Genomic DNA, 26,757 nt, shown 5'->3' with positions numbered 1-26,757 from the left:
TAGTGTGTTTTTTGCATCTTATATTCAGTATGATACAAGTTAGTACACCGTAAAAAAGAACTGACCTAACTGTCACCTGTTGTGGTGCATGATGGGAGCAGAGGGGCTCCTGGAGGTCTTAAAGGCACGGTGTCCAGAATCTTGGAAGCCTTAAAGGCAGGGTGCCAGTTTTTTTTACTGTACTAGGATAGTTGTTTATCTGTGCTGCCTATATATATATATATATCTCCTACTGGCAGTCGCCAGTAGGTAGTTATAGTTAGGACCAAGTTTCCATAGGAAGAACTTTTTTTTTTTTTGCTTTTAACTTTGGCGTCATCTGATGAATCTTCATGAAATTTTGCAATCTAATTCTTTGTTCATATCAACTCCTATGTTGAAAGTTTGGGGGTGATTTTGTCAAGGGGGGGCCGAGAAAAAAGGGGGGTCCCAAAACGTGTTTTCTCCATGTTCATTTCCATAGGAAACTTTAGACCAGGCTACAGGTCGAACGGGTGAACGGAATTTCCCCAAATTTGTTAGGGCGAAGGGTCTTGGTCTAGAAAGCACGCTTTTGTTTATTTGGTGTAAATCCGTTCAGTAGTTTGGGAGAAATATCAAAATTTGCAGATCTCGATATTTGGGAATTCTGCCATCTGGTTGACGTTACGAGCACGAGCTTGATGCTTATTGGCTGCGAGCTGTTGCAACTAAATGTTGGCAGCCATTTTGTGATTCTGTTGAAACGAGGCGAAAAGAGTAGGAAGCAGGAGGATAGGAGCACTGTAACCTCTGTGGGGGAGTGCGAAGCGAAGTAGTCACTCTTACCAGACTGAAAGTGCGGTGTTGCTTAGCTGAGATGAGATGCTGCTACACTCGGGTATGAAACCAAGAGCCTAAACCGTGAAGTCATTGCTGTAAAGTGATGTGATCTGGTCTTTGTAGCATACGTGGGGAAGTAGTGTTAGTAGGCGTTTATACCATACAGGGAGTGGGAAGCGAACTACTGAATTCTACCGTGCGTTTATACTATACTGGAAGTGGGAAGCGAAGCGAAGACTCAGGGTTCAAACCAAGCTGATAGCTGTAAAGTGATGGGCTCTGGGCGCTGTAGCATACTGGCCGCTGTAGTATAAGTGTGTAAGTAGTGTTAGTATGCCTTAATACTATACAGGGAGTGGGAAGCAAACTACTCACCCCTACTGGTCTGAAGACTCAGGGATTAAACCGTGAGCTCATTGCTGTAAAGTGATGTGCTATGGGCGCTGTGGCATACCTGTGGAAGTAGTGTTAGTTTGCGTTTATACAATACAGGGAGTGGGAAGCAAACTACTCACCCCTACCGGTCTCAAGACTCGTGGATGAAACCATGAGCTCATTGCTGTAAAGTCATGTGCTCTGTGTAGTATTCCAATGTAAGTCATAGTAGAATGTTAGTATGTAATGCTACTATAATGTAAGTATGTAATGTTAGAATGTAGGGCTGTCATGAGGGGAATCTTGGGGAGTTTGTACACTGTGCTGGAGAAGACGGTTGCCTTGCTGTCTGGTCCTGTTGGTTGCTGTTTAAGCTGTCTTCTTTTCCTGCAATAAATCTACTTATCGGATCCAGTGCTGTCTTCCTCTTCACTAAATACATTTGGCAACGAGCTGGAGAAGGTAAAAAGAAGGCAGCGCTCACCAAGATTTTGAGCTTGCTTGCGTTCTGCTGAAGACCCGTTTTCTTGGTGAAGCTGTTTCTACTCATCCCAGGGTTGTCGACTCATCGAACTATGTGATCCTACCTCTGGTAGGATTTATATTTTTTGATTTTGGGTTTCCTCTGCCTCTTCACTACACTCTGGTTGATGTACTAGACGTGTGCAAGTAGTGATAGTATGTGTTTATAATAATTCTTTAGTTATGCAGTAACCAATTCATCATGGCCCTATGGAGCGCCACCTCCCAGGCACAGCTCATACAATGTCCCGTGGTGTGCATCCGCGGGACATTTATGTTTGCTATTACAGGGCGGGAGCATGGCTTCCATCCTGTGATAGTAAATTCTTGTTTGCCTTGTTGAAGCGAGAGGAGGAAAACCTCGTATCACTTCAATAAAGCGGATCCGGATGGTAAAAATGGAGAAAAAAAAATGAAGCGGGGTCTCACCCGTTCATTTAAAGGAGCCCAGTGGTGGGTAATGTTCCGGGGCAAATCCTATTATTATATTGTGGGGTCTCTGCAGCACTGGGGACCTTAATCTCACATGTAAATTAGGCACGGGAGGGCACAGAGACGTTTCGTAGCCTAGGGGATCGACACCTCCCCGGGTATTGTTTACGAATTGTTCGGGGGGCTTCGAAGCCAACTCAAGACCGGGGATCGGCAACCTCCGGGGCTTTACTTAAATATGCAGGGTGGCCTCGCCAGTCCTCGAAGCCTCGGTGGCCCTAGGCAGCCTTATTGGTTCTGTAATCACACGGGCAGTACTCATGGTGTTATAAAGTGATACACTCATAGAACCCTTGCCGTTGTACAGTTACCCAGGCTTCATTTATGTAATAGTCTGTTGGATTATATTTGGTAGGTGCACCGCAAAATTACAAATGTTTTCCCTCATAACCTCCTATCAACCGCCGATTTTCACAATAAACTACAGACAAGTGTTGTCAGAAAAAGAAGACCCATACACTCACTTATTTATTGGTAAAAAAAAAACTTTTATTAAAACAACACAAATAAATGGAAACTTAACTTTATTCGAACAAACAGTAAAACATGTAAGAAGTGGGTGGGACACCTCCGGAAGCAGCGTACAAAACCTGCAAGAGAAAAAAGAAACATAAGTATGTGTGCCATGTCCAAGAAAAAAAACAATAGAATGAAAAGAAGAAAGTGAGAATGGGACAGAGAGCGAGTGGGTGGAAGGGAGAAGGGGAGGGAGAGTCAAAAGAACAGAGGGAGGAGGATACAGTGCGTCAGCCTACTGCACCCAGCCCTCACTGTTCGCCTCCCGTCACCCGTGTGTCTGGATGCTGGGGTCCTCGAGAAACAGTGCGGTCCAGCAAGTCTTTAAAATGAAACCGAGATATGAATGAGGCCATAGATTATATTATTATCAACGGCAACATCGCTTGCCTGCACCTGTGCACCCAGGCTGCTGCACCCCAGCCCCTTCCCCCGCACTGTGCTCAAATGCAGCTCCTGCGCACTGAGACTTCACTGCTCACCTGCCACAACCGGTGTGTCCAACAACGTGCCGGTGCGAGCTCCGACTCCGGGGTGCCTCTCAGGGTGGCACAGCAGGTCTCCGGTTTGGGACGGTGTCTTGATACCACGATGGAAGGCGTCAGAAAGGCCAGGGCATCATCAACGGTTGAGCACCTGCTGCGTGCTTTTTCGTGCAACTAACTCAGTGTCTGAAAAGGGAGAAATAATATAATGGTGGAGGTAAATGAAGGTTTATTTCAAGCTTAAGAGAGAACACCAGTTGAGTGCATCCTTCCTTCTTGATGTACGATCTACCAACTGTTAGTGGTAATCATGGTTCAAAGAGAAGTTGGAGTGCACGAGAATACACAAGGGTAAATAATAAGTTATGCCAACGTTCACATACAAAGGAACAGAGCACATGCTAGAAGCATAATGTGCGCGTGCAATGCATTGGTGCAAGCCTGTGTGCATGTACACTTAGTAGTCAGCTCACTACAGTGCCCCAAAAGCCAACGCCACGTGTCCGTAGGGCAGCCCGCTGGCTCAGGCCTACAGTACGGTCCAGCAGCTCCTTAAAATGAGAGAGATGTGACTGAATAAGGTCAGAGATCACATTACTGCGCACGGCAACATCGCTTTTTTGCACCTGTACACCCAGGCTGATGCACCCCATCTCTCCCGCCGCAACGCGCTCTATTGCAGCCCCTGTGCACCCAGGCACCACTGCTCACCTGCTGTCATTGGTGTGTGTCCAAACACGACGGCCAGCAGGGTTCACAATTCAGATGTAGTTTTGATTGCCAGGATGATGTACACCTCATGGATACCTTTTTTTTTATTGCGCATTGTGATTTGCGAGGTGGATGCGGCCATATCACCTAAAGCAGTGTGGAAGAACTGAGACATGTGGCGTCGTCGTTATCCTATTGATACGTATGCAAAGTGGGCTGGGCTTGCGTATGCCAGGCCAGCGTAGGGGTGTGAATAATTATTCCGGGGACCTGGGCGTTGTTCAGTTCCTGCCTGGGCAGGAAGTGTACTTATGTGTGTGTCCCTGTTGCAGTTTTGACGTTGTGCAATCCACAATTTAAATTAATGTAGCATGTACCGGGAGGGCGGCAACTATCGCTAATGAGATGCTGTCCGAAAAAATTGAATGGACAACATCACATGTCGTTGTCAAGCTGGTGGATATGCGCAGACACGCATGTCAATGGTGTGCGGTATTATTGAAAGTGTTGCTATCGCGTAGCGCACACATATGAATGTGCTCGGATGGAGGGACGATCAGCAGTGAGGTTATGTCATACACAGTGATAATGCTCATTACAGTCAAGCAATGCATGTCAAACGTGAAGTTGAAAGTCTCACATATGACACTACTATACTGGTAAAGCCTGACAACATAGCATACTGTAACACAAATCTACACATTACTCTTTACTGTTTGTCACATGTGATCTAGGATGTGCACTCTGCCCGTGGCTGATGATACCCCTTCGAGCCACCAATACCCAGGCCGAAAGGCAGCACAATAATGCGCGCACGCACACACACCAGGGGCATTGTGTAACGCACATTTGTTTTATAACGTTTCAGATGCATGGCTATCACACGTGGAAGGCTACTGTACAGAGCATGATTATTGATCAAGATGATCGTTGCATGTTGTATGTACTATAAGATATGTGTACACAGCAAAAAACTTTTCAAAAAAGCTCTGTAAGTAGAAGAGGTGTCTCTCAAACGGTGTAGAGAGAATGACTAAAATGAGTGGGATCCTCCAACTGTTACAATGGGAAATGTTATGAACCAATCAAAAGCTTTTTTATTAAGGTCACATGGCTGTCGCACACCGAGTGCGCAAAGAGGCCGCACCCGACGTGATTTTGAGAAAATATATTTACCATAATATAAGTTTATTATAGTTAGCAATATATAAACCAAAAGCACAGGTGCACCACACTAGAGCAAAGCCAATCAATTGGAACAATTATACAGTCCATCTCCAATTAATAGACGGATGGAAGTTCCTTGATTTTATCTCTTTATTCCGTGTTCATATAACATTGAACATTGCAACACAACACAGCCGACGCGTTTCGTCCTGAGAGCGGACTTCTTCAGGGCAATGTATAGCAAGACCAGAGATGGCTTCGTGATTGACAGGAGTTGTGAGAGAAATGATATTCTCTACGACATTGTTCCATATAAGGATATCTTCACTAAATTAAATGTGTGCGGGATCTCGATGCGTTGTAATGGGTTTAAACGACCAATATATAAGTATGTTTGAGCGATTGTAGCTGGACCGTAATATGCTGGTCACGATCGGCGAAAAAGTATAACAGCAAAGTTGCCTCCGGTACGATATCGAGTGAAGATATCCTGATATGCGTCAGCTGTGTTGTGTTGCAATGTTCAATGTTATATGAACACGTAATAAAGAGATAAAATCAAGGAGCTTCCATCCGTCTATTAATTGGAGTTGAACTGTATAATTGTTCCAATTGATTGGCTTTGCTCTAGTGTGGTGCACCTGTGCTTTTGGTTTATTTAATTAAGTTCCTGCAGGAACAAGCATTGTGACAGTGGGTGCTGTTCGGTGTGCACACACACCCTTGATAAAAAAACATAAAAGGGATATGAATTTGGGAGTGATATTGGGTTAGGTGCTGGTAGTAAGAAGGTTCCACTGTTACCCTCAGAATTATTTTTACAGTTAGAAATATATAAATGTGGAAAATATCGCTTGTTCTCATATACATTTTAAACTTATTTAGACATAGTTTTGAATAAATGAGGGAATGGCGTACCCGGCGTGATACCATACATCTATGACGTAACACAGGGCCTGGCAGCGCGCACTTGTCGCATACGGAACGCGCAGCTGGCGCGACCCTATATTTATATGACGTAACGCGCGTATTGGTACAGCGCACCCGTCACATACCAAACTAGGAGCTGGCGCGACCTTATACGTATATTATGTTAGGCGGGACACGGTGCTACGAAGCCGTCGGATAAGAAATGCGCATCCTTTCCGTTTCGCAATATGGCAGATAGGATTCGCGTGGTGATGGAGCTTGGTACACTGCCGGTACGGGAGTCTAGTTTTCCCCCCCCAAAAATTATATATACATACTTTTTTTTGAAGATATAAAAAAATTACATAATTTTTCACATTTTTCAAATAAAAAAAAAAAAGATAATAGAGTTTCAAAATATTACCAAAAAAAATGTAGGTTTTATAAATATTAAAATTTTGAAATTAACATTTAAAAAACCTTAGAAATTCACTGAAAAAACCATAGGTTTCAGGGACGTTATAGTTAGTTGGACATTTGACTCATATAAAACCAGAGAAATTCTTCTGTTATAGTTAGTTGCGCTAACTATAACTCGCGTGCCCGCTATGCACTGGTGATGATGTCACATATTACATCATTCATGACATGGTCAGTGACATCACTGATGACATCACTGATGACATCATCGAATGTCAGTCAGTCAAAACCACTTTAATCGATTAATTAAAATCATAAAAGTACATCACAATAATTCATACACATAATTAAATACATTATAAAATACAATATAATTAACAATTCCTATAGAGATCATCCAGAACAATGAATAAAACATTGGGATCATGGACCGGGCTGGGCATCAAGTTTTTTCCTTGTCCACACCGCAGCAGTCAAGAAACTAGCAGTATTAAAAATAGTCCATGGGCAATCTAGTAGTTGCAAATACATCAGAGCAGGTTTAACCTGATTAAAACCTTTCCCATAGAGCATTGGTAAAATTTACTTCTTTCTACTTTCTACATAATAATTACAAAATAGAATAAAGTGTGCAGTGTCTTGAATTGAACTATCATCGCATTTACAAAGAGCAGCATCCTCAAGTTTACTCCAACCCTGAAAACTCCCTAAATTAAAATGTATCAGATTAAAACGAAACCTGGTCAACAACCACTGGTGATAATGATTCGTAACCAACTTGAGATAAGGCTCAATCTGGGGAGAGGTTAATAATAAAAAGTGGGCCCTTACCGACAGTTTGTTTAGTTCCACTCCCTCCCGCTCTTGAGACCTTAGGTTCAGGAACTGAGCGTTAACCCAAGCGATATCGCCCTTGGTGATCACATCCGGGTTCTCGTAAATCTCTGGGCGCCCTAGGTTATAAAACATCTTCTTAATGTACGAGAGCCAGGGGATATCGGACGCTCTATCTAGACCAGTACAATCTTTTAAAATTAATCGATTTAGGGAGAGTTCAGGGTTCAGCCATGTTTTCAGCCAGAATATTGAAGGGGCCAGGCTAATATGGTCAGACACGTAATCCATACCCAGTTCTTGATGTATAGAGAAGGTAGGGGATGATTGGGGGATGGAGAGCACTGATCGGAAAAATTTATTTTCTACCGTCTGGACCTCCTCCGCTTTTCTATACCCTCAAATGGCAGCACCATAAGTCGCTATAGCCAAACATTTCGCCCTATAGATCGCAAGGACTGCCTCGCAAGGTTTACCACCCAGACGTCGGGCAAAACTTAATATGGCAGAGGAGGCTCTACCAACACTGTTCTTCTTTGCTGTAAGCTGTGGGGTCCATGAACATCTATCGTCAAACAGCACCCCCAGGTCATCGAATGAATGTGGTTTGGTTCAATATTTAAATATGTATTATATAGCAATCTGCATTGAAGAATGAGTGGAAGTATAAGTGTCTGGATGGATGATTCACTAGCAGTGTGATTGACTAATTTAAAGTGTCTCACTAAATATATGGGATAGTGATTAAACTGTATGAATATCAGTATCACTCTGTCTCTTGTTGTGTAAACTACTGCATAAGTTGGTTACTAGCTATGTGAAAGTCTATATTAGTTATTGATTAGTTAAGTGAGTATTTTTTGGGAGAGTGAATGTGTGTGTGGTTGGGTGGGAGGTGTGTAACTGTCCAAAGATGTGTAAATAGTTGATTTAGTAGGTATATGAGGTTAAGACTGCATGTGGAAACAGTTGTTTGGGTGAGTGAATGTCTTTATGGGTGTAGTGATGAGTAAATATATTTCTCAATGATACATGTCCAACAAAGTAGAAATATAAAAGGCAGTGTATGTGACAGTTGTTGTATATAAATAAGTATACATAAGACTCAGTGATTCTATGAGTGACTGTATGGATAACTGTATACTTGTAATAGTGATTCTATAACACACTTAGTATGAGTTACTATCTATATGAATAAATGAAGTGGTGTTTATATAAGTGTGTAGCTGAGTAAATGTAAGTATGATCAATTGTTTGCATAAGTGAGTAGGACGACTGCATACATGAATAGGATGTATGCTGGTGTGTAATGTTGATGTAGGTGTATTTGATAGTGTTCTATTGATCTTTTGTCAGCATGTATGAGTGAATCTATAGGTAAGTGTTTAGATGTGTTTGTAGATCTAGGAATCAGAGTGGGTTTTTAGAAACTTTTATATTGGTGTGTCAATGGTTTCAAATATGGTACTCCATATTTTATAATGAGTGATGATAGGTTATACTAGTGTATGATGAGGTGTATCCGATTGTCACATGGATGATGTCATCAGTGATGTCATCAGTGATGTCACTGACCATGTCATAAATGATGTAATATGTGACATCATCAGCAGTAGAACTAACTATAACAAAGGAATTTCAATGCTTTTGTGAAATGAGAAGCTAACTATAACACCCCTGAAACCTATGGTTTTTTCAGTGAATTTCAAAGATTTCTTAAATGACAATTTTTAAATGTAATAATAGTTATATTTTTTTTTTAATACTGATTTTCTACATTTTTTTGATTTATTTTTACATATTTTATTTTTTAAATTACATTATATATTTTTAATATAAATAGAAAAAAAATGTTAAATATTGAAACTCTAATGTTTTTTTGTTTTATATTTTTTTTAATATATTTATATTATTTTCTTAATTGTTTTTTGTGTTTTCAAATTTCTTTTGGGAGTCGCGCACCCGAAGCGTACCTTTCTCGATCACTGCGCGGAACCTAACTGCCATTTTAGGATGGTTGTGTAGGATCCGCGTAGGAAGTGCGATGGGTGCGTATTTTCGTGCGCGATCGATATGCGACCGTTGCGCGACTCCAGGCGCATACGTAACACATATGTATTACTTTACTTGCGCGTGAAAAGCCCCGGGGTGGCGGTCCCCGGGGCTGCAGGGTGGCCGTGAGCCCCCCGCATATATTCTAAAGAAGCCCCGGGGGATGGCGGTCTCCGGGGCTTGGGGGGGCCTTTGAGTCCCCCCTCTCATTAATATTCAAGCCCTGGGGGTGGCTGTCGCGGGGGCTGGGGGACTGTGAGCCCCCCGTACATAATTTTATGAAGCCCCGGGGGTGGCAGTCCCCGGGGCTGGGGGGCCCAGAGGGGCCCCCCATTCACATAATAATATTGCCCCCGGGACTTGCCCCCCCGGGGGCTAATTACCAACGAAATGCAGGAGCCCCCGCTTCGTTTTTTTGTTTTTTTTTAAATGGCAGGATCCGCGCACCCTGCGCGCATCTTCCCATTTAAAAAATAAAATACAAATCTAAGCAGGCCTAGGGAGTCAGGGTGTTTCTACCCTGCCCCCTTTTTGCGTTTTGCGCACTTTTTTCAAGGATTTCTCCCGAGGCACAAAATGGCTGCCAACACTTCCTGGTTTGGAGTGTTGACAGCAAGTTGACAGCCAATTAACATGCAGCTTGTGATCGGGAGGGTGCGCTCAGTGTGCGCGGATCCAACGCGCCCATAGATGTATATGTGATTTTACTTTGGATTTTCTCAGGAACTACTGAACGGATTTACACCACGACTCTGAACCAAGGGCTACCTTTTTGCCAAATTTGGTGTAATTCCGTTCAGCAGTTCGGGCTGTAGCTGCGACGAAAGGTTCCTATGGAAAATTGCATGGGGAAAACACGGTTTGGGACCCCCCTTTTTTCTCGCCCCCGCTTGACGAATCACCCCAAGACTTTCAGGAGCGGACCGGAGCTGGCCAAAAGTTTTGAAAATTTTGCGTAGATTCATCAACCTGCCGCCAAAGTTTTTGGGAATAGAATGTTGCAGATTTCCTATGGAAAATAGGTCCTAACTATAACTACCTACTGGCGACCGCCAGTAGGTAATATATATATGTTACACCAGGATTCCCACGACTATTCCAAGTCGAAGTACGGGACACGGACACCAGGTAAGTGAAACTAAAAGAAATACTTGTAGTCATTCTCAGTTTACTACGTGCATCAAAATAAGTTTGAAATCAATAACATATGACAGCATGGACTTATTGGGTTATACAGCATTTCTGGGATCAATCCAAAACAATATATAAAGTGCACAGTGCTTGTTTGCATTGAGGTGGAGGCAGTTGCTACATTTGCTTGTATGCATACACATTTAATAGTCGCTATTCCAAACTAGAAATTCATCTAGGTTCTGTGCAAATAGCAATAAGGATAGTAAACATACACACTATGCCTGAGATCAATCCGATGTATATTGTAAAGTGCTAAGTGCATGGTCACAACATTTCTTAGACAAATTGCTGATGTTTTGTTCAAATGCTTATTAAAATGGCAATCGTTTAATGAAGGGGATAAATAGGTACTGGACCTATCAAAAAGCATGGTTATTCTATGTCTCATGTCAAAATTACACTATGTCCTTATATTTAGTGTATTATAGATTCCATTACTAATAGAGGCCAGTTAATTTGACACCCTAATGAACAACATATCTATAAACTTGATATATACCACATCAATCATATCTGTACCATATATATATATATTCACTGAAAAAACCATAGGTTTCATACACGTTATAGTTAGGAATTAGCATTTAAAAAACCTTGCAAATTCACTTAAAAAACCATAGGTTTCACACATGTTATAGTTAGCTGGACATTTCACTCGTGAAAAACCATTGAAATTCCCCCGTTATAGTTAGTGCAGGCAACTATAACTCACGCGACCGCAATCCTCTGCTGATGACATCAGATATTACATCACTGTATTTAGACACTTATTTACCCATGTCTTCTTCCATTAATTTTTAGCTATACATATATTACAAATATTTTTTGTTCAGAAAGACACTATGTCATCCGTGATGTAATATCTGACGTCATCAGCAGAGGATTGCGGTCGCTTGAGTTATAGTTGCCTGCACTAACTATAACGGGGGAATTTCAATGGTTTTTCACGAGTGAAATGTCCAGCTAACTATAACATGTGTGAAACCTATGGTTTTTTAAGTGAATTTGCAAGGTTTTTTAAATGTTAATTCCTAACTATAACCTGTGTGAAACCTATGGTTTTTTCAGTGAATTTGTACGGTTTTTTAAATGCCAAGTTATGTATTTTTTTTTCTTTTAAGGTTTTCACCGTGTGCGTACCGTACGCGCACGGTGCGCTTCCCGCACCGCGCGTGCGCTGTGGGCGCTCGGTGCGCTTCGCGCACCGCGCGCCCACGTTACGCAGTTCGCGGAATTTTTCCGTTTCTACCGTACGCGGACGCTACGCGTACTCCGCGATTTTTCGCAAAAAAATTAAAGGATATTTTAGCCCTTGGGGGTCCTTCTGGGACCCCCTGACAAAGGCTAGGGGGTCAGGAACTGTCCACCCTGCCCCCTTTTCACGTTCTCCACCTTTGTTTTTCACCCCCTCAGACTGCGAGAGACAAAATGGCGGCCGACACTTCCTGGTTTCGACCGATTCGAATATTTACTAAGATCTAACAGCCAATCAGAATCGCGCACGGCAGCGTGCGCGTACGGTAAGTTTTACCGTACACGCACGGTGCGCGCTTATAGATATATATATGCTTTTAAATGCTATTTTCTCAGGAAATATTGAACAGATTTACACCAGACCTGCAAAAGGCACATCCCTGACCTGAGGACTACCTTAATTTCAAGTAATTCTGTTCAGCCGTTCGGGCTGTAGCTTGGACTAAAGTTCCTATGGAAAAATGCATGGGGAAAACGCGTTTTGGGACCCCCCCTTTTTCTCAGCCCCCGCTTGACGAAGAATCCCCCCGAGACTTTCAGGGAAGGAGCGGAGCGCCCCACCTATTTTGAAAATTTCGCGAGGATTCGTCAATCGGCGCCAAAGTTATTCCAAATAGAATGTTGCGGATTTCCTATGGAAACACGATCCTAACTATAACTATCTACTGGCGACCACCAGTAGATAATATATATATATATATATTGCTATATGCTCTGGGATCCCGCACATGGGCGGGGATTATTCAGTGCTTATGACTTTGATGAGTATACCCCTGGAAGAGAACTAGGATTACAGGTAAGTAAGTCAATCAATCAATCAATCAAACAATTTATAAAGCGCGCTACTCACCCGCTAGGGTCTCAAGGCTCTGGGGGGGGGAGGGCTCCGTTACTGCTCGAAAAGCCAGGTCTTGAGTTGCTTCCTGAAGGAGAGATGGTCCTGGGTCAGCCATAGGTGGATGGGGAGGGAGTTCCATGTCTTGGCCGCCAGGTAGGAAAACGATCTTCCTCCGGCGGTGGCTCTGCGAATGCGTGGAACGGTGGCGAGGGCGAGGCTGGCCGATCGCAGCTGGCGGGTGGGCGTGTAGAAAGTGAGGCGGTTGTTGAGGTACTTGGGGCCCAGGTTGTGGAGAGCCTTGTGTGCGTGGGTGAGGAGTCTGAACGTGATCCTCTTGCTGACGGAGAGCCAGTGCAGGTCTCTCAGGTGGGCGGAGATGTGGTTGTGGCGGGGGATGCCCAGGACGAGTCGTGCGGTGGCGTTCTGTATGCGCTGGAGTCTTTTCTGTAGTTTGGCTGTGGATCCCCCGTAGAGGGTGTTCCCGTAGTCCAGTCGGCTGGTGACGAGTACCTGGGTGACCGTCTTCCTGGTTTCGGTGGGGATCCATCGAAAGATCTATCGGAGCATGGGCAGGGTGTTGAAACAGGATGACGAGACGGCGTTGACTTGTTTGGTCATCGAGAGGGAGGAGTCCAGGATGAAGCCCAGGTTTCGTGCGTGGTCCGTTGGCTTGGGGGTGGTGCCCAGGGCAGGGGGCCACCAGGAGTCGTCCCAGGCGGAGGGGGATGATCCCAGGATGAGGATCCTTATCACACCTGACAAAATTCTGCATCCACCTGTGTTGGATCTTATCCGGTGTAATAAATAGCACCTGTTACAAGTTTTGCCTTAAAATTGGGGCTTTGCATGTGGGTCATGCTGCTTAATACGCCTGCATGCCCATTTCCCCGTAATTACCGACTTTTTTCCCCTGTTCAAGTTTTTTTCCAGGTTTGACTAGCCAAAGTTTAGCAGGGGCTGTCGAATATTTTACGCCCAGGTGTGATACTGTCTGCACAACTCAGTTCCAACCCCAGCACAAATGGGTTAACGCAGGGTCGGAATTTTCTGGTCCACTTGTAAGCCTTGTTTGTAAATTATATAAATATGTGTGGCGTCACATCTTGGATGCGCCAAAATTCAGTGCAATTCGTCACAGATTATGTAGGTTTTGGACTCTAAAAACAAGATCTTCACTAAAGTGCGGCATTTTGCGTGCTGGCTCGCTGGGCCCATCAACAGTACATATTTAGCTAATTCCTTCTTTATAGTGATTTTCATTCTTTAGGGACCAATCATATGGCTATTTCTAGGCTCTCTGGCTTGGTTCCCATTACTTTTCAACGTTTACTGTGTATGAAACCTTAGAATACATTTGCGTGTATATGTTTGTACTTCTTCATGACTACGTTGAACTGGCTACATAAAACCAAATCTTTCTGCAAATTAAGTGAAATAAGGGCGAGTGGGGCTAGGTTTAGCCATGGACCTTCACTTTCAGCTCACAGACCATTTCTCAGACATGAAAATATATTTAGTTATCTTAATTTTTTTAAAGTGATGGGTGTCCCTAGTTTTTATTACCTATATGAGAGTAGTTGCTGCAGTAGAAAGATTATATATGTAGCTTATTTATGCTTATATTTTATTTTACTTAGTTGATTCTGTCTTATATGCCTCTATTCTCTTCTTAAGGTGGCCATTAATTTAGTTATATCAATGATTGTGTTTATCATTTTAAAGAACCATGATTTTTCTGAACCCAGACATTTAATTCTTTTTTTAAACCTACAGAACATGCTGCTATACCACCGCGTGCTGCATTCAGTATCAAGACAGAGGGAGATTCTTATTGCATTGACCACCTTGATTCAGAAAGGAATGTAAGCACCATTTGTCCTGTAGGTGAGTAAATCCCATTACCAGATAACAGGTACAGGAAAAAAATTAATCGCTCACCCAAGAAGGGGCATAACCCAGAGCAGGTGTGAAGGTACTGCCCTTCACTGGAAAACAAACATGGATTGCTGTTCTATATTTTTGTTTTAGCCTTCAAAGCAATTAACAATAGTGATCTTTCCCCTTAAGCTAGAAAGGTGCAATAGTCTTTACTTTTACTTTAGAAACATTATTCAGTCTTTCCAGTTAAGATCATATAAGTACATAAAAACAGAAAACTGCCAAAAGACTACAGCAGTCCCTCGAACCTTCCCCGCGTCTGCAAGCACCTAGCACCGTGACAGGCAAGGACATTGCTCTCCGACGTTAGATTCACAAAGTCTATAATCCCAGATAGGGTGCACTCCCCAGTTTATATGTCCCCAGTTCGTTAAGAATAATTAGTTGGCCGCGCTTCAATGACCTGAGGGACACCTAACTCAGGGGATATGGATACATATAGCAGCCCTCATGTAGTGCGGCATCCACAGCGCACGTCAGTGGGATGGGCCCAGACATAGGATAAGGCAGGGACCTTGACACTGAGCCTGTGAGATCCATTGACTATAATAGCAACAGCTATACACGTTGGTCCAAGGGCACATGAATACCGTAAATCCGTATGTACATATATTTGCAATATGTTTACTATAAATGCCAATAAAAAGAATAAAAAAAAAAAAAAGACTACAGCAGTCAACATACAACCCCGATTCATGTTGGTTAAAAGAAAACCCAAGTAAAAAGTTCATTATTAAAATTTCTGATACACATGCACACACAACCACTTCAAATATAAGTTAAAATACAGTTTATCTAATATTAAAATTATAACAGGTACATTGCGAGAAGCACCATAGCCAATTATGAGCCCAACTGCTTCCTTTTTTCATACATGCCCACAAAAATGTCCCTACCCCAAAACAGACTAAAGGGAAAGCAATATATTCCTTTCTTTCCTTCTGATATAACCCGCAAAAAAATAATAGGTGAAGATCAGTCTGTGGAGCTTGCGTGTCTTAAACCTTTTCTCCGGGATCCCTAACATCAGTGGTAACAAGTTCAAGCGGAATCTCAAAATTTATTTGTGCTGTATCGTTGGGATATCCGCTATGTAAGAGTATCCTCCCTCTAACATGGGTGGAGTTAATTGATAGGCAAGGACCGACTGTTTATTATAATTCCTCTCCCTTCGGTTATATTCGGCCCTCTGCGTAAATATGTCAACCAGGCTCAGCCTTGATGTATTTCTGCAGGCAGTTGGGTCCTTAAATAGTTCTTTCTGACCCATAGCAGTCAGCTACATAGTTCAGCCATCTGATCCTGCTGTGCAATAGTCCAGTTGCTTCTGAAGAAAAATGATCCAGCTAACACTAAACATTCTTCTAATTAGTTTATTAGACATTGGCTCAAAAACATAAGCTAAACTAAGTCTCAAGTATATGAAAGATTGAATAGATCTAAACCATCTTTGACATTTGGATCAAGAAGGACATTCAACGACTGACCATTGCTATAGTCTCTGGGCCAGCAAGCAATGGAACATCGAGGGAGCCTGTGTTGTTGCTTCATTGACTTCTGCTCTGTCTCTGATTTTGCAAACTGTACAAACCTATTGGTGAAAATAAGCAGTAAGAACATTCCTAGAAAGCTACTAAGGGTGTTACACCATGGGAACCGGGAGAAGGTAGAGGTAGATGGACACTGAACATTATCCTGCAAAGTTTCTATAAAGAATGGGTAAGTCAGGGTTGTGTACTAGCTTCCATCCTGTTCACTTTGTATCTTGTTGACCTCCCCACGACTTTAGAGAGTACCCACTCATTTGCCCCAAAAGATGGGAGGAGGGACATACCGTGTTTATACATAATGACTTGGTTATTCTGAATTTAACTCAAGTGGGGCTGCAAAGGAAACTACTTGCTTTTAACAAATACGGTGAGAAGAATAATTTAACAATTAAAATAAAATGAAAAAAATAACAATTCTGACAATATGAAAAAAGGTTAATTGTTTTTTATTTGGTCAGTTGGTAAAATGATTGTGGAAGAAACCCTCTCCTATAAATACATTGGCATGACTTTTAATAATAATCTGAATTAGAAGCTGCACCTAGATATGACCAAAACTCGAGCCCTGGCATGGCAGAGTAGTTACTGTGTTAAGAGTGACAGTCACTCCATAGATCCTCAATGGGGCAGAAATTTTAAGCCTGAGAATGAGTGGGAAAAGTTAGAAGGTAAATGTCTCAAAACTCTTTTAGGCTTCCCCAGGTGATATGTTGCAAGTGGTTAGAGTTGAAACCAGGTTGAATTCTTCGATTTGTATCTCGGCCAGGCAGGGTGTGCGGTTTTGGCATAAACAATTGGCCACTTACGAAACAGAAGTGTTTCCCTTTTGCACAAAGGAAATATGTCAGAGTAATCTATGCTGAGCTAGAAGTTTAAGGGATGACCTTCAGAAGTTTGCCAGATATTTTAACATAAATAATTTTAACATTGAAGTCCCTCTCTTTTTATCCAAAAGGGAATTACAAGACAAAAACCGGTGTGGAATGTAGGGCAAAAGATTTGCGTTAGCTAATGTTAAAGAGCTCCACTCACTACTTGAGAGAGAAGAATTTAGTGGTGTATCCTCACCTTTTCAAGTTGCCAAACACTCAGATGTGAAGAACAATATTGAAATTCCAAATAGGGCTAAACCTAGTCTATGTGTACAGAGAGGATGTGAAAGCCCTTTTGAATATTAACATCTGTGGTCGTGGGCAGAGGTATGCCACTCCACCGTACGTGTTAATGGATTATTTATATTTTATGACAAAAAGGTCAAAACATTTTAAATCAGTGCTGATCAAATATGGGATAACGGTTAGCATGGACACCATAAGATTATTATATGATGTTCATTTTTTTAGGTGTAACTTGTGCAGTGGGAAAGTTCTGAATGGCTTGGGTGACCGTTCGATTTTATGCGATTTTAAATGATTTTCATTTTGTATTGCTTAATGTAATGAATGATGTTTCATAGTTTAATAGTATAAGGTCTAAATAAACATGTTTTACTACTACTACTTACAACCAATTCACCTATTCCTGCATCATTGCTGCACAGTTACAGAAGCACTCCTGAAAGATGGTGAATTATGACCACAGCCACCAGGCACCCAAAGCTCATTTCCCATCAAGTCACGGTTGAACTGTCTCAATAAGTATAGAACACAGCTATTGACATGAAGAACAATAATATCAACATTGACTGCCTCTTTCAAGATATCCTACAGTTTACTCATACTTTTTCAATTTGTGAAACAGTAACCACCCCAACTCCTCTTCGCAGCATATCTATGCCAACTAGAGAGAAACCGAGTGGAAATTCAGACTCCCAGCTTCAGAGCTAAAGAAGGAGATGAATGGGTTTAAGGGCATCAACTGTATTAAATGACTACTCAGCCCTTCAGTGTACCTTAGAATAGGAGCAGGTGAATTTCAGGTTATCAAAGGGTAGACTGCACCGACTTGAAGATTTCTGTGAGTCTCAGCCTGTCTTAAAATGTATGTTGTCATTGTCATTGTGAGTTGGTGCATAGAAGGCAGCTTGCTGCTGCAGTCAGTTTTTCCTCATAGCCAGGGCCACAGAAATTAGGTGACATGGTTGACTAAATTATGCTGCAAAAAGAAACAAATTTTACAGTGTGAAATTATTTATGGTGTGCAGTAGCTTAACTATCAGTAGGAGTGCTGATGCAGTGATACTGGGGCCTTCTTCATCCTATGTCTTGTGGTATCCAACTGGGGAGAATAGGGCCTACTCTTCCTTGCATTACAGCACATGTTATTCAGTTCAAAAGGGATCGTGTTAACACTTGTCACTGGCTGTTCCTTAAATGCAGTAATAGATGATGCATTCAATGGTCTTTTAGAGAGTAGGCTTTTTACATCCAACGTCTCCTTTCACTAAACAACTAGAGATGACAAGCCTTTGCAATGCAATAGGTCTCACATTTACACAAATTTGACCAATTGGCATTGTAAATGACAATGCCTTCTATTTATGTTTCTTTTTCTAAAACATAAATAAAAGGCATTGTCATTCAATCAATCAGGGATTTATAGAGCGCGTTACTCACCTGTGATGGTCTCAAGGTGCTGGGGGGGGGGGGGGGGGGTGCATCTCCAGATCAGTCGAAGAGCCAGGTCTTGAGGCTCTTCCTGAAGATGTGCGGAGCCAGTGGAGGTCTCGTAGGTGCTGGGTCATGTGCTCGTGTCGTGGGGTGCCGAGGACAAGTCTGGCTGCGGTGTTCTGGATGGTTTGGAGCTTATGTAGCAGGGTTCTGTTGATTCCGGCATAGAGGGTGTTGCCAGAATCCAGTCTGCTGGTTATGAGTGCGTGGATGACGGTCTTTCTGCATTCGGGGGATCCACTTGAAGGTCTTGCAGAGAATGCAGAGGGAGTTGAAGAAGGTGGAGGTGACTGCGTTGATCTGGCGGGTCATGGTGAGGGAGGAGTCTAGGATGATGGGCGTGGTCTGATGGGGTGGGCGGGTTTCAGTGGGCAAAAGGCCACCAGGTGTTGTCCCAGGCAGTGGAGGAGGGTCCGGGGACGAGGACCTCTGTCTTCTCCGAGTTGAGCTTCAGGCAGCTGTTGTTCATCCAGGCTGCGACGTCCTTCATTCCTTCCTGGAAGCAGAGTCTTGTGTCTTTGAGGTTCTTCGTGAGGGAGAGGATGAGCTGGGTCTTGTTGGCGTAGGATACTATGCTTAGCCCATGCTGTCTGACGATGGCGGCGAGGGGGGCCATGTAGATGTTGAAGAGCATGGGGCTGAGAGAGGATCCTTGGGTTACTCCGCAGTTGATCTCTGTGGGTTCGGCGAGAAAGGGAGGGAGTCTGCTTCTTTGGGTTCTGCCAGAGAGAAAGGAACGGATCCTGCCGAGGGTGGTTCCTCGTGTACCAGCGTCATGGAGTCTGGCTGCGAGAGTGTGGTGTGAGATGGTGTAGAAGGCTGCGGAGAGGTCTAGTAGGATGAGGGCCGCAGTGTGGCCCTGGTCAAGTAGCATGCGGATGTCATCGGTGGTGGCGAGGAGGGCGGTTTTGGTGCTGTGGTTGCTGAGAAAACCGAACTGGAAGGAGTCGAGGATGGCGTTCTCTTCGATGAAGGTGGTCAGCTGGGCGTTGACGAATCTCTCGGTGACTTTGGCTGCGAAGGGCAGGAGAGAGATGGGTCGGTAGCTTTTCAGGTCCATCTGGTCAGCCGAGGGTTTCTTGAGGAAGGGCTTGACCTCTGCCCGCTTCCACTTGTCAGGGAAGATGCGGGATTCGAAGGAGGCGTTAATGATCAGGCCTAGTTCGGGTGCTATGGAGGCCCAGTGGTAGATGTGCGGCGGGCTGGGGTCCGTGGGGGCTCCTGAGTGCGTGTTCTTCATGGTCGTGGCGATATCATCGGTGGTAGCAGGTTTCCAGGTGGTGATGGTGGGCTGGTTGTTGGTGGTGGAGATGAGGGTGGTGTCCGGAGTCTGTTCGCTGAAGTTGTCGTAGAGGGCCTTGATTTTTAGGTGGATGTAGGAGCTGAGCTTGTTGCATAAGTCCTGGAATGGTGTGATGTCTGTGGCTTCGGTGGGGGGTTTGGTGAACTACTGTATGATGTTGAAGAGTTCTTTTGTGTTACTGGCGTTGGTGTGGATCTTGTTCTTGATAAAGCTCAGCTTTGTGATTCTTATACGCTGGTGGTATTCAATCATGGCTTTCCTGTACGTGTTCTGGTCTTCAGTGGTTTTCCTGTTCCTCCAGAGTTTCTCGAGGCGTCTGCAGGAGCGCCTGGCTTCTTGGAGGTCGGTAGTGAACCAGGCTGCCTTCAGGGGGCATTGTTTGACGGGGGGACAGAGGGATGCAAGCTTGTCTGCGCACCTGGAGATCCAGCGGTGTAGTTCTTTGGCTGCGGAGTTGGCGTCGGTCGTGGAGGAGGGTGGTGTTGAGGTGTTCCTCTGTGATCTTACTCCAGTTCCTTTGTGGCGGGCGCGGGGCGGGTTTGGGTGCGGTGGTGGTGTTGTGGGGGAAGTGTACACAGTGGTGATCAGTCCAGAGGGGCTGCGTGGTGTGGCTTAAGCGGATGTTTGTCCCTCCTGCGAAGATGGGGTCGAAGATGTATCCGGCTCTGTGGGTGGGGGTGGTGACGAGCTGCTTCAGTCCGAGGTTGTCAAGGAGGGTGGTGGAGTCGGGGTCGTTGCAGTTGTCGAGGTGGAAGTTCAGGTCTCTGATGAGAATGTAGACCAGGGAGACAATAGCTTGAGGTGCGACGATGTCGGTAATGGTGGCGGCGGAAGAGGCGTGAGGCCCTGGGGGTCTGTAGACGAGGGTCCCACGCAGCGTGGTTCTGGGGCTGGTCTTGATCTGGAAGTGGAGGTGCTCTGTGTTGGACAGGGAGTCGCTCGTGCTGGAGGTGGAGAGTCAAAGGGAGCTCTTGTGTGCGATGGCGAGTCCTCCTCCTAGGCAGTGCCAATAGTTTAAACTGGCATAAATACGAGACCTATTGCATTGCAAATGCTTGTTTCAAGTAATACAGACAGTGCTTAGTCTCGTGAAGCAATCTTATTGGCATGTGGCACTTTATAGAAATTCATAAACACTCTGGTGACTGAAAACATCTCAGAACAGTACCCGTATAAGCAACCTGTCTAGAGTTGTGAGGGCATGAAGTGCTACCTGTGTTCCATGTTCAAGAATTTCTCCCACTCTGCCAGCGTGCATTGAAAAGTAATCAATTGATGGTTTTATTATCCTGCAACACAGGAAACTCCAAGTACAACTTAAAAAGCTGTGGTAATTGTGGTTGGCGAGAAGTAAAAAAAAGCGTGGCTGTTGTGGAACGGGCGCTGTGCTGATAGTTTGAATGTTTACAGCGTGACGGGAAGGAGCTGCGGGCACCATTGTTGACTGGGCGCCCGTGTTAAAGTGAAAGCGGGTACCGTGCTGAAACCTAAAGCGTGGCGCCCGGGAGAGGGAGGGGCAGGTGCCAATTTTGACTGTGCGCCTGAGCTATTAATCTAAAAGGGTGCATTTTTGGAGGTCTGCACGTGATTTAAATTTAAAAAAATGTGTGCACGGAGTGCACAATCACAGATAAGATAATTCTCAAAGAAAAAAGGATGGGGAGGGAGAATGTTAAAAAGGAAAATGATCGGGCGCTGCGTGTGGCCCCATTGTAAAAGTAAAAATGCACATAGCGCGCTGCAAATTAATTTTAAAAAAGCAGCCGCTGTTATTTAAGCTGGCGTCCCATCAGGGCATAAAGATGGCAAAGAGTTCTCAGAAGGGCTGATGTAAGCTAAACAGTAAGGACATGGTAATAGGTCCAGTCCTGATGGGAGATTACAAATGCTGACAAGGCGTTACTAAGGAGGGACTAACAAGCCTGTTAACGAATCAGAAGCAACTATTTAGAAACAACAGCAACAGGAGCCAATTGAAAAGATGGGCGGAGAATAGGCAGAGGTTTAAGTCCATACCCGAGTACCCAATTCCTTGCAGCACACATGCGCTGCCCAGGCTCGACCTAAAAACTAATCTGTGGAACTTGTTTTGCAATACCCATAGTAGCTAAGTTTCAGCAACTGGCAAGATTTCTCAATACCTAAAAATATAGCTGTTAGATAACACATACGAATCCCTTTAAGGCCAACTCCATGTTTCATACTTAAGCTGTTATTAAGTTAAGCATCATTAAATAGGGTAGTAGTAATATATGGGTTTTTTTATGCCCGAGAAGTAAAAAAAAACTGCAGTAGCAAGTGCTATATGAAGTTGTTCTTTTAAAGGTATTGGGATCTATTGCATCTAAATCTGAGTAGGCCTTTATGCAATGACTTAAGCCGTGCTATATTTTTTGGTTGCTTACAGTAATTCTGTTTTAACAGAGCAGACAAATAAAGAATGTATTGTATTGTAATTGCATTTATATATCACTTACTACCCCTGACGAAGCGTTTGAGCGTTTTTTTGGCACGTAGCACACTACTCCAGAACCCAAAAAAGATTTGTGCTGAATTGTTATAGTGAAATATGAAATTAATTTGAGTAGTGGATATGTTAGTCTGTTATTTGGATTGAGAAGAGTATAGTGGAGAGATAGAAGAGGAAAAGGTTTGCATTTACTATCCCTGATGAGGTGTTGAAGCACTTTTCGGCGAGTAGCACGCTACTCCGGAACCAGAACAGAATTAGTGGTGAATTAGTCTAGGGAAGTATGAAATTAATTTGAGCTGTGGACATGTTAGTTTGTTATTTGGATTGAAGAGGACAGTAAAGGGATGGAAAAGGAAAGGGTTTGCATCTATATAGCACTTGCTCCCCTGATGAGGTGGTGTAGCACTTTTCGGCAAGTAGCAGGCTACTCTGGAACCCAAAAAGGATTAGTGGTGAATTAATGTAAGGAAATATGAAATTAATTTGATTTGAACAGTGGACATGTTAGTTTGTTATTTGGATTGAAAAAGGAATAGTGGAGGGATAGAAGAAGGAAGGGTCCAGAATTTTTTGGGGGGAGTTCATAGCAGTCGGAGGAGGTTTGAGATGAGTAAAGGGGAGATGAAGGGGAAAAAAGTCAAAGGGAAGGGTTTAGAAAGGCTTGTTTGGGAGATCTGAATACTAAAAGAGGTATGAGATGATGCAAGGAGGGGTAGAGGAGGTAAGAGTCTGGACAGGGTTATTTTGGGGATCATAGTAGTGGTATGGGGTTTGGGATGAATGGGAGAGTGGCGATAGAGGCTATATTTTTTTTTTAACACACTTTATTGGTGACTGCTGTACATCATGTACTTACAACATATAAACACACAAATACAGTCTTTTGGTTATCTCCCCTCAGGCGGTAGAGGCTATATTGGGAGAGGTATAGGGTGGGAGATAGGGTACTGCATTGGAAAGAGTAGTATAATAATGAGATTTAAGCTGAGTCAGAGAGTTGAGGTAGAGGATATATTGAGATGCACTGAAAGAAATCGTGCACTTATTTAATAGATATTCTAAAGCAAGTGGGAAATAGCAATCAGAAAGTTACCCCTTCAAGAACAAGCATTATATATTTTGGATGTTAAAAAGCTCATTTTAAATCGTCCACAGGCAATATTATCATTGAGTTAGTTACAACGTACCCATGTTTAGCAATGAGAATTGACAACAAGCCAATTTGGAGGGCGCATATTTTCAATCTGTCCACGAGAAGTGAGATCATTTGCAATGGCATAAAACTGTTTGGGCAACTGCCCAACGCATACATTTGCACCGCCAATTATAATACCAGTCAGAGTATATGGTTCATTAGTGTTCAGTGAAAAAAATCCTATCTAGCTTAGAAAAATTGCTTATAAAAATATTAGATCTTAACTAAATCTAAGATCTTCGATGCCTTTTTGCCAAAGCGGACTTGATTTAGGCATAGCCACGTTAAGCACTGTTAATAACATTAAAACCATGAATTCTTTTTGTGATTGCATGGAGGCAGAAATAGATACTCTAAAAAGAATCATTTGGCATGAAATTATCAGGTTGTCTAAAAAAATCATAAACAATGTATAATCAAAGCATTATATCTCTTACCTAAGAATACCTGCTTCCCCCTATTTAAGAAGTGTACACTATGAATAAGCACAGACAAAAAGTGGAGCCTATAAAAGAGTGTCACTTTAACAAACATATTGTGCAGTCTGAAAATCACATATGCTTTGCCGCCGACAGGAGGGACTATGATTCCCAGAGGCATCAAGGAGAACCAAAGCGCCCACAGGGAAGGAGGAGGTGCTGCACCTTCATCGCGCTATTTAGCCCTTGCCAGCTCCCAACTGCGCTGGACACGCCCGGGCGAAGAGCGGGCCAAGCTCATGCTCGTCTGTGCCTGCCTGATCCCAGAAAAGAGCGGTCCTCCCTCTAATTCCCTCTTTCTGCTTAACTGGTGAAGGACTCCATTATTCCTGATGGGAAAATGCAAGGCAGACACTTCTGGGGACTGCCCTATGGAAAAACGCAGTTTCGTCTAAGCCCCCTCGGGGCAAGTCTAGTATCCTTTCCTTCTTAACCTCAGCGTTGTGGGTGCTCAATGAGGAGATCATTCATGAAGAGGAAGAATTGGCTCGTCAAGGACAGGCTGACTATGAATCTCTTGCGCCATTTGGTAATAATTCTGATGCACCAGCCTGTCATTTATTAATGTCCCAGTACCTCCGGTAACCACTGAACCTATGAGGAAGGATGCTACATCTGGTAATGCTAACACAGTGCAGGTTCAAACGCTTGTACATCGGCCATATGCCGAGGCTGCTTCCTTTCAAAAGGGGAGTGTGACAGAGACTGTAGTGGATCATTTACCCCTGTCTCAGAAAAGATAAAAAAGGGAGTGGGCAGCCCCCTATGGTTAATCCCTCTTTAAGTCTGCAGGCAAAGGCTGGTTTTAAGGTGGAATCTTCTGAGTCTTCTATTAGTGACAAGGTTCAAGATTTTGTGGATACGCTTTATCCTAAAATAGAGTCTCTTGACAAGGGTCTCTTTGAGACTTTAGACCAATGCCTCAGCAATATTGAACAGTCTATCCTGGCAATCAGAGGAGTATTAAACAAGCTTGCTCAACCCAAGCTCAGCTGGATAACCCATGTTTCGGCGACATCTTGCGAGTATTTTGATGGGGACAAGACTGTTAGGTGCCCTGCAAGGGGAGGGGCAGCCTGTTGAGGACAGGGTGTTGGTTCCTGTTCTTGTTCAGAATGCTCCTCTTGACACTTTGAAGACATGAGGAATGGCACACAGATTCTGCATTCTCAGGGGTATATTAAAAAGGTCTGAGCCTTGTTCTAGGAATTCCCAGATAGTGACATCATAGGATGCTCCCACCTCAAGTACCTTGTCTCTAAAACACAGACCTTAACAACTTAACTCAGAATATTCATTGAGTTCGAATTCAAGGGTCGTTATTGAGTTACCTCCTGAATCCACTTTATATGGAATATGACACTTTACCCCGCATGCTTTTAAAACGCGTGCCGTTACCCTGCATTTTTTTTTATTTTTTCCTTGGAGAAGAAACTTAAATCTTGCTGGTGACTGTGTTGTGATAAACTTTAATCGGTCCACCGAAGCAGCATGTGTTTTGACCGTCATCGGCTCTTCCAAAGTCAGCAAACCCTCTTTAATACAGTGTCTTCCGCCAGGCTACTTTTACAGGCCTGAGGTAGTATGTTCTGCACCTTAGAAATTGGTGAATCATCAAGGAGATGCTCCTCAAAGGAGACCTCCTGCGTTTCATGCGCTGATGACCACAAATAGATACACCCCTCGGAGCACTTTGGACACATGCGACTTACTTGACAAATCTGCATCTCACCAAAACCCTGGTATTTTCTCCCCTGAATGCTTTCCTGTTGATCAACTTGTCTGTAACCATTACGTTCTTAATTTCTTAAGTTGGCACATTGCTGGTCTTGTTTACAAATTTAAGGACACATCATTGCTTTATTTTATTAAGAACTATCATGTTATTTGTTTGCAAGAAACCTGGGAGACAACTAATTGTTTTTTCTTGGAAGGCTACAAATCCTGTTTTATCCCTGCAGTTGAATTGGGTGCTTGAAGGGCCAAAGGAGGCCTTGTAACCTTTATTTCTTTAGCTGTTAATGGGAAGAGTAATGAAATTTGCACAAGGTCACATATACCTCAGGTATTAAAAATAACCCTCATTGGTTGTACAACGTTACATTTGTTAAATTTTTATAATGCTAAAACCTGGTCACATGAGTTGATCAATCTGCATACAATGGGCTTCCTTATTAGTTCACTAGTAGAGAAAATGGAAGGCCCGACCAACGTAATTGTGGCAGGAGATTTCAGTTTACACTTACACTTAGTCCCCTTGAGGTATCAAATAAGTCCTCATGGTTTAAGATTTTAGAAGGTCTTCATATGGAACACACTAATGAGGGGACAGAGTTAAATGCTATCTTAAAGGATAATAATCTTGTTTTTCTCTAGTTGAGCTGGTTAACTCTGTCATCCCATGTTCACCCAACCTTTATTGGCAGGGGTTGTTCCTAAATAATAAACTATATCTTTGTTTCAGCCCCCCTTTTTCTAAATACATCCACTACTGAAACACCTTAAAGTTCTTTTAGTGACCACAACATTGTCTCCCTATCAGTGAACTGGTCGCGACCCCTTGTTACAAGAACACTAGGGGAGCTGGGCCAATGGCTTCCAGTCAATCAAGGCAGGCAAATATGTTGTCTCTGGTAGAGC

The 26,757-nt window shown here is 43.3% G+C and overlaps 1 protein-coding gene across 2 annotated transcripts in view; it reads left to right on the top strand.

The window, feature by feature from the left end:
* The window catches only part of LOC146861713 (uncharacterized), a 540,127-nt gene that overhangs the window by 144,141 nt on the left and 369,229 nt on the right, over positions 1–26,757 (top strand). For both annotated transcript variants that reach the window (XM_085646067.1, XM_085646066.1), the window contains exon 5: positions 14,344–14,454. In XM_085646067.1, coding sequence (XP_085502193.1) covers positions 14,344–14,454 — 111 coding nt within the window. The remainder of the gene's footprint in view (positions 1–14,343; positions 14,455–26,757) is intronic.

Source organism: Triturus cristatus, chromosome 3_1 (genome assembly GCF_964204655.1).
Source record: "Triturus cristatus chromosome 3_1, aTriCri1.1, whole genome shotgun sequence".
Lineage (NCBI taxonomy): Eukaryota > Metazoa > Chordata > Amphibia > Caudata > Salamandridae > Triturus > Triturus cristatus.
This window is presented reverse-complemented; position numbering and strand designations above follow the sequence as displayed.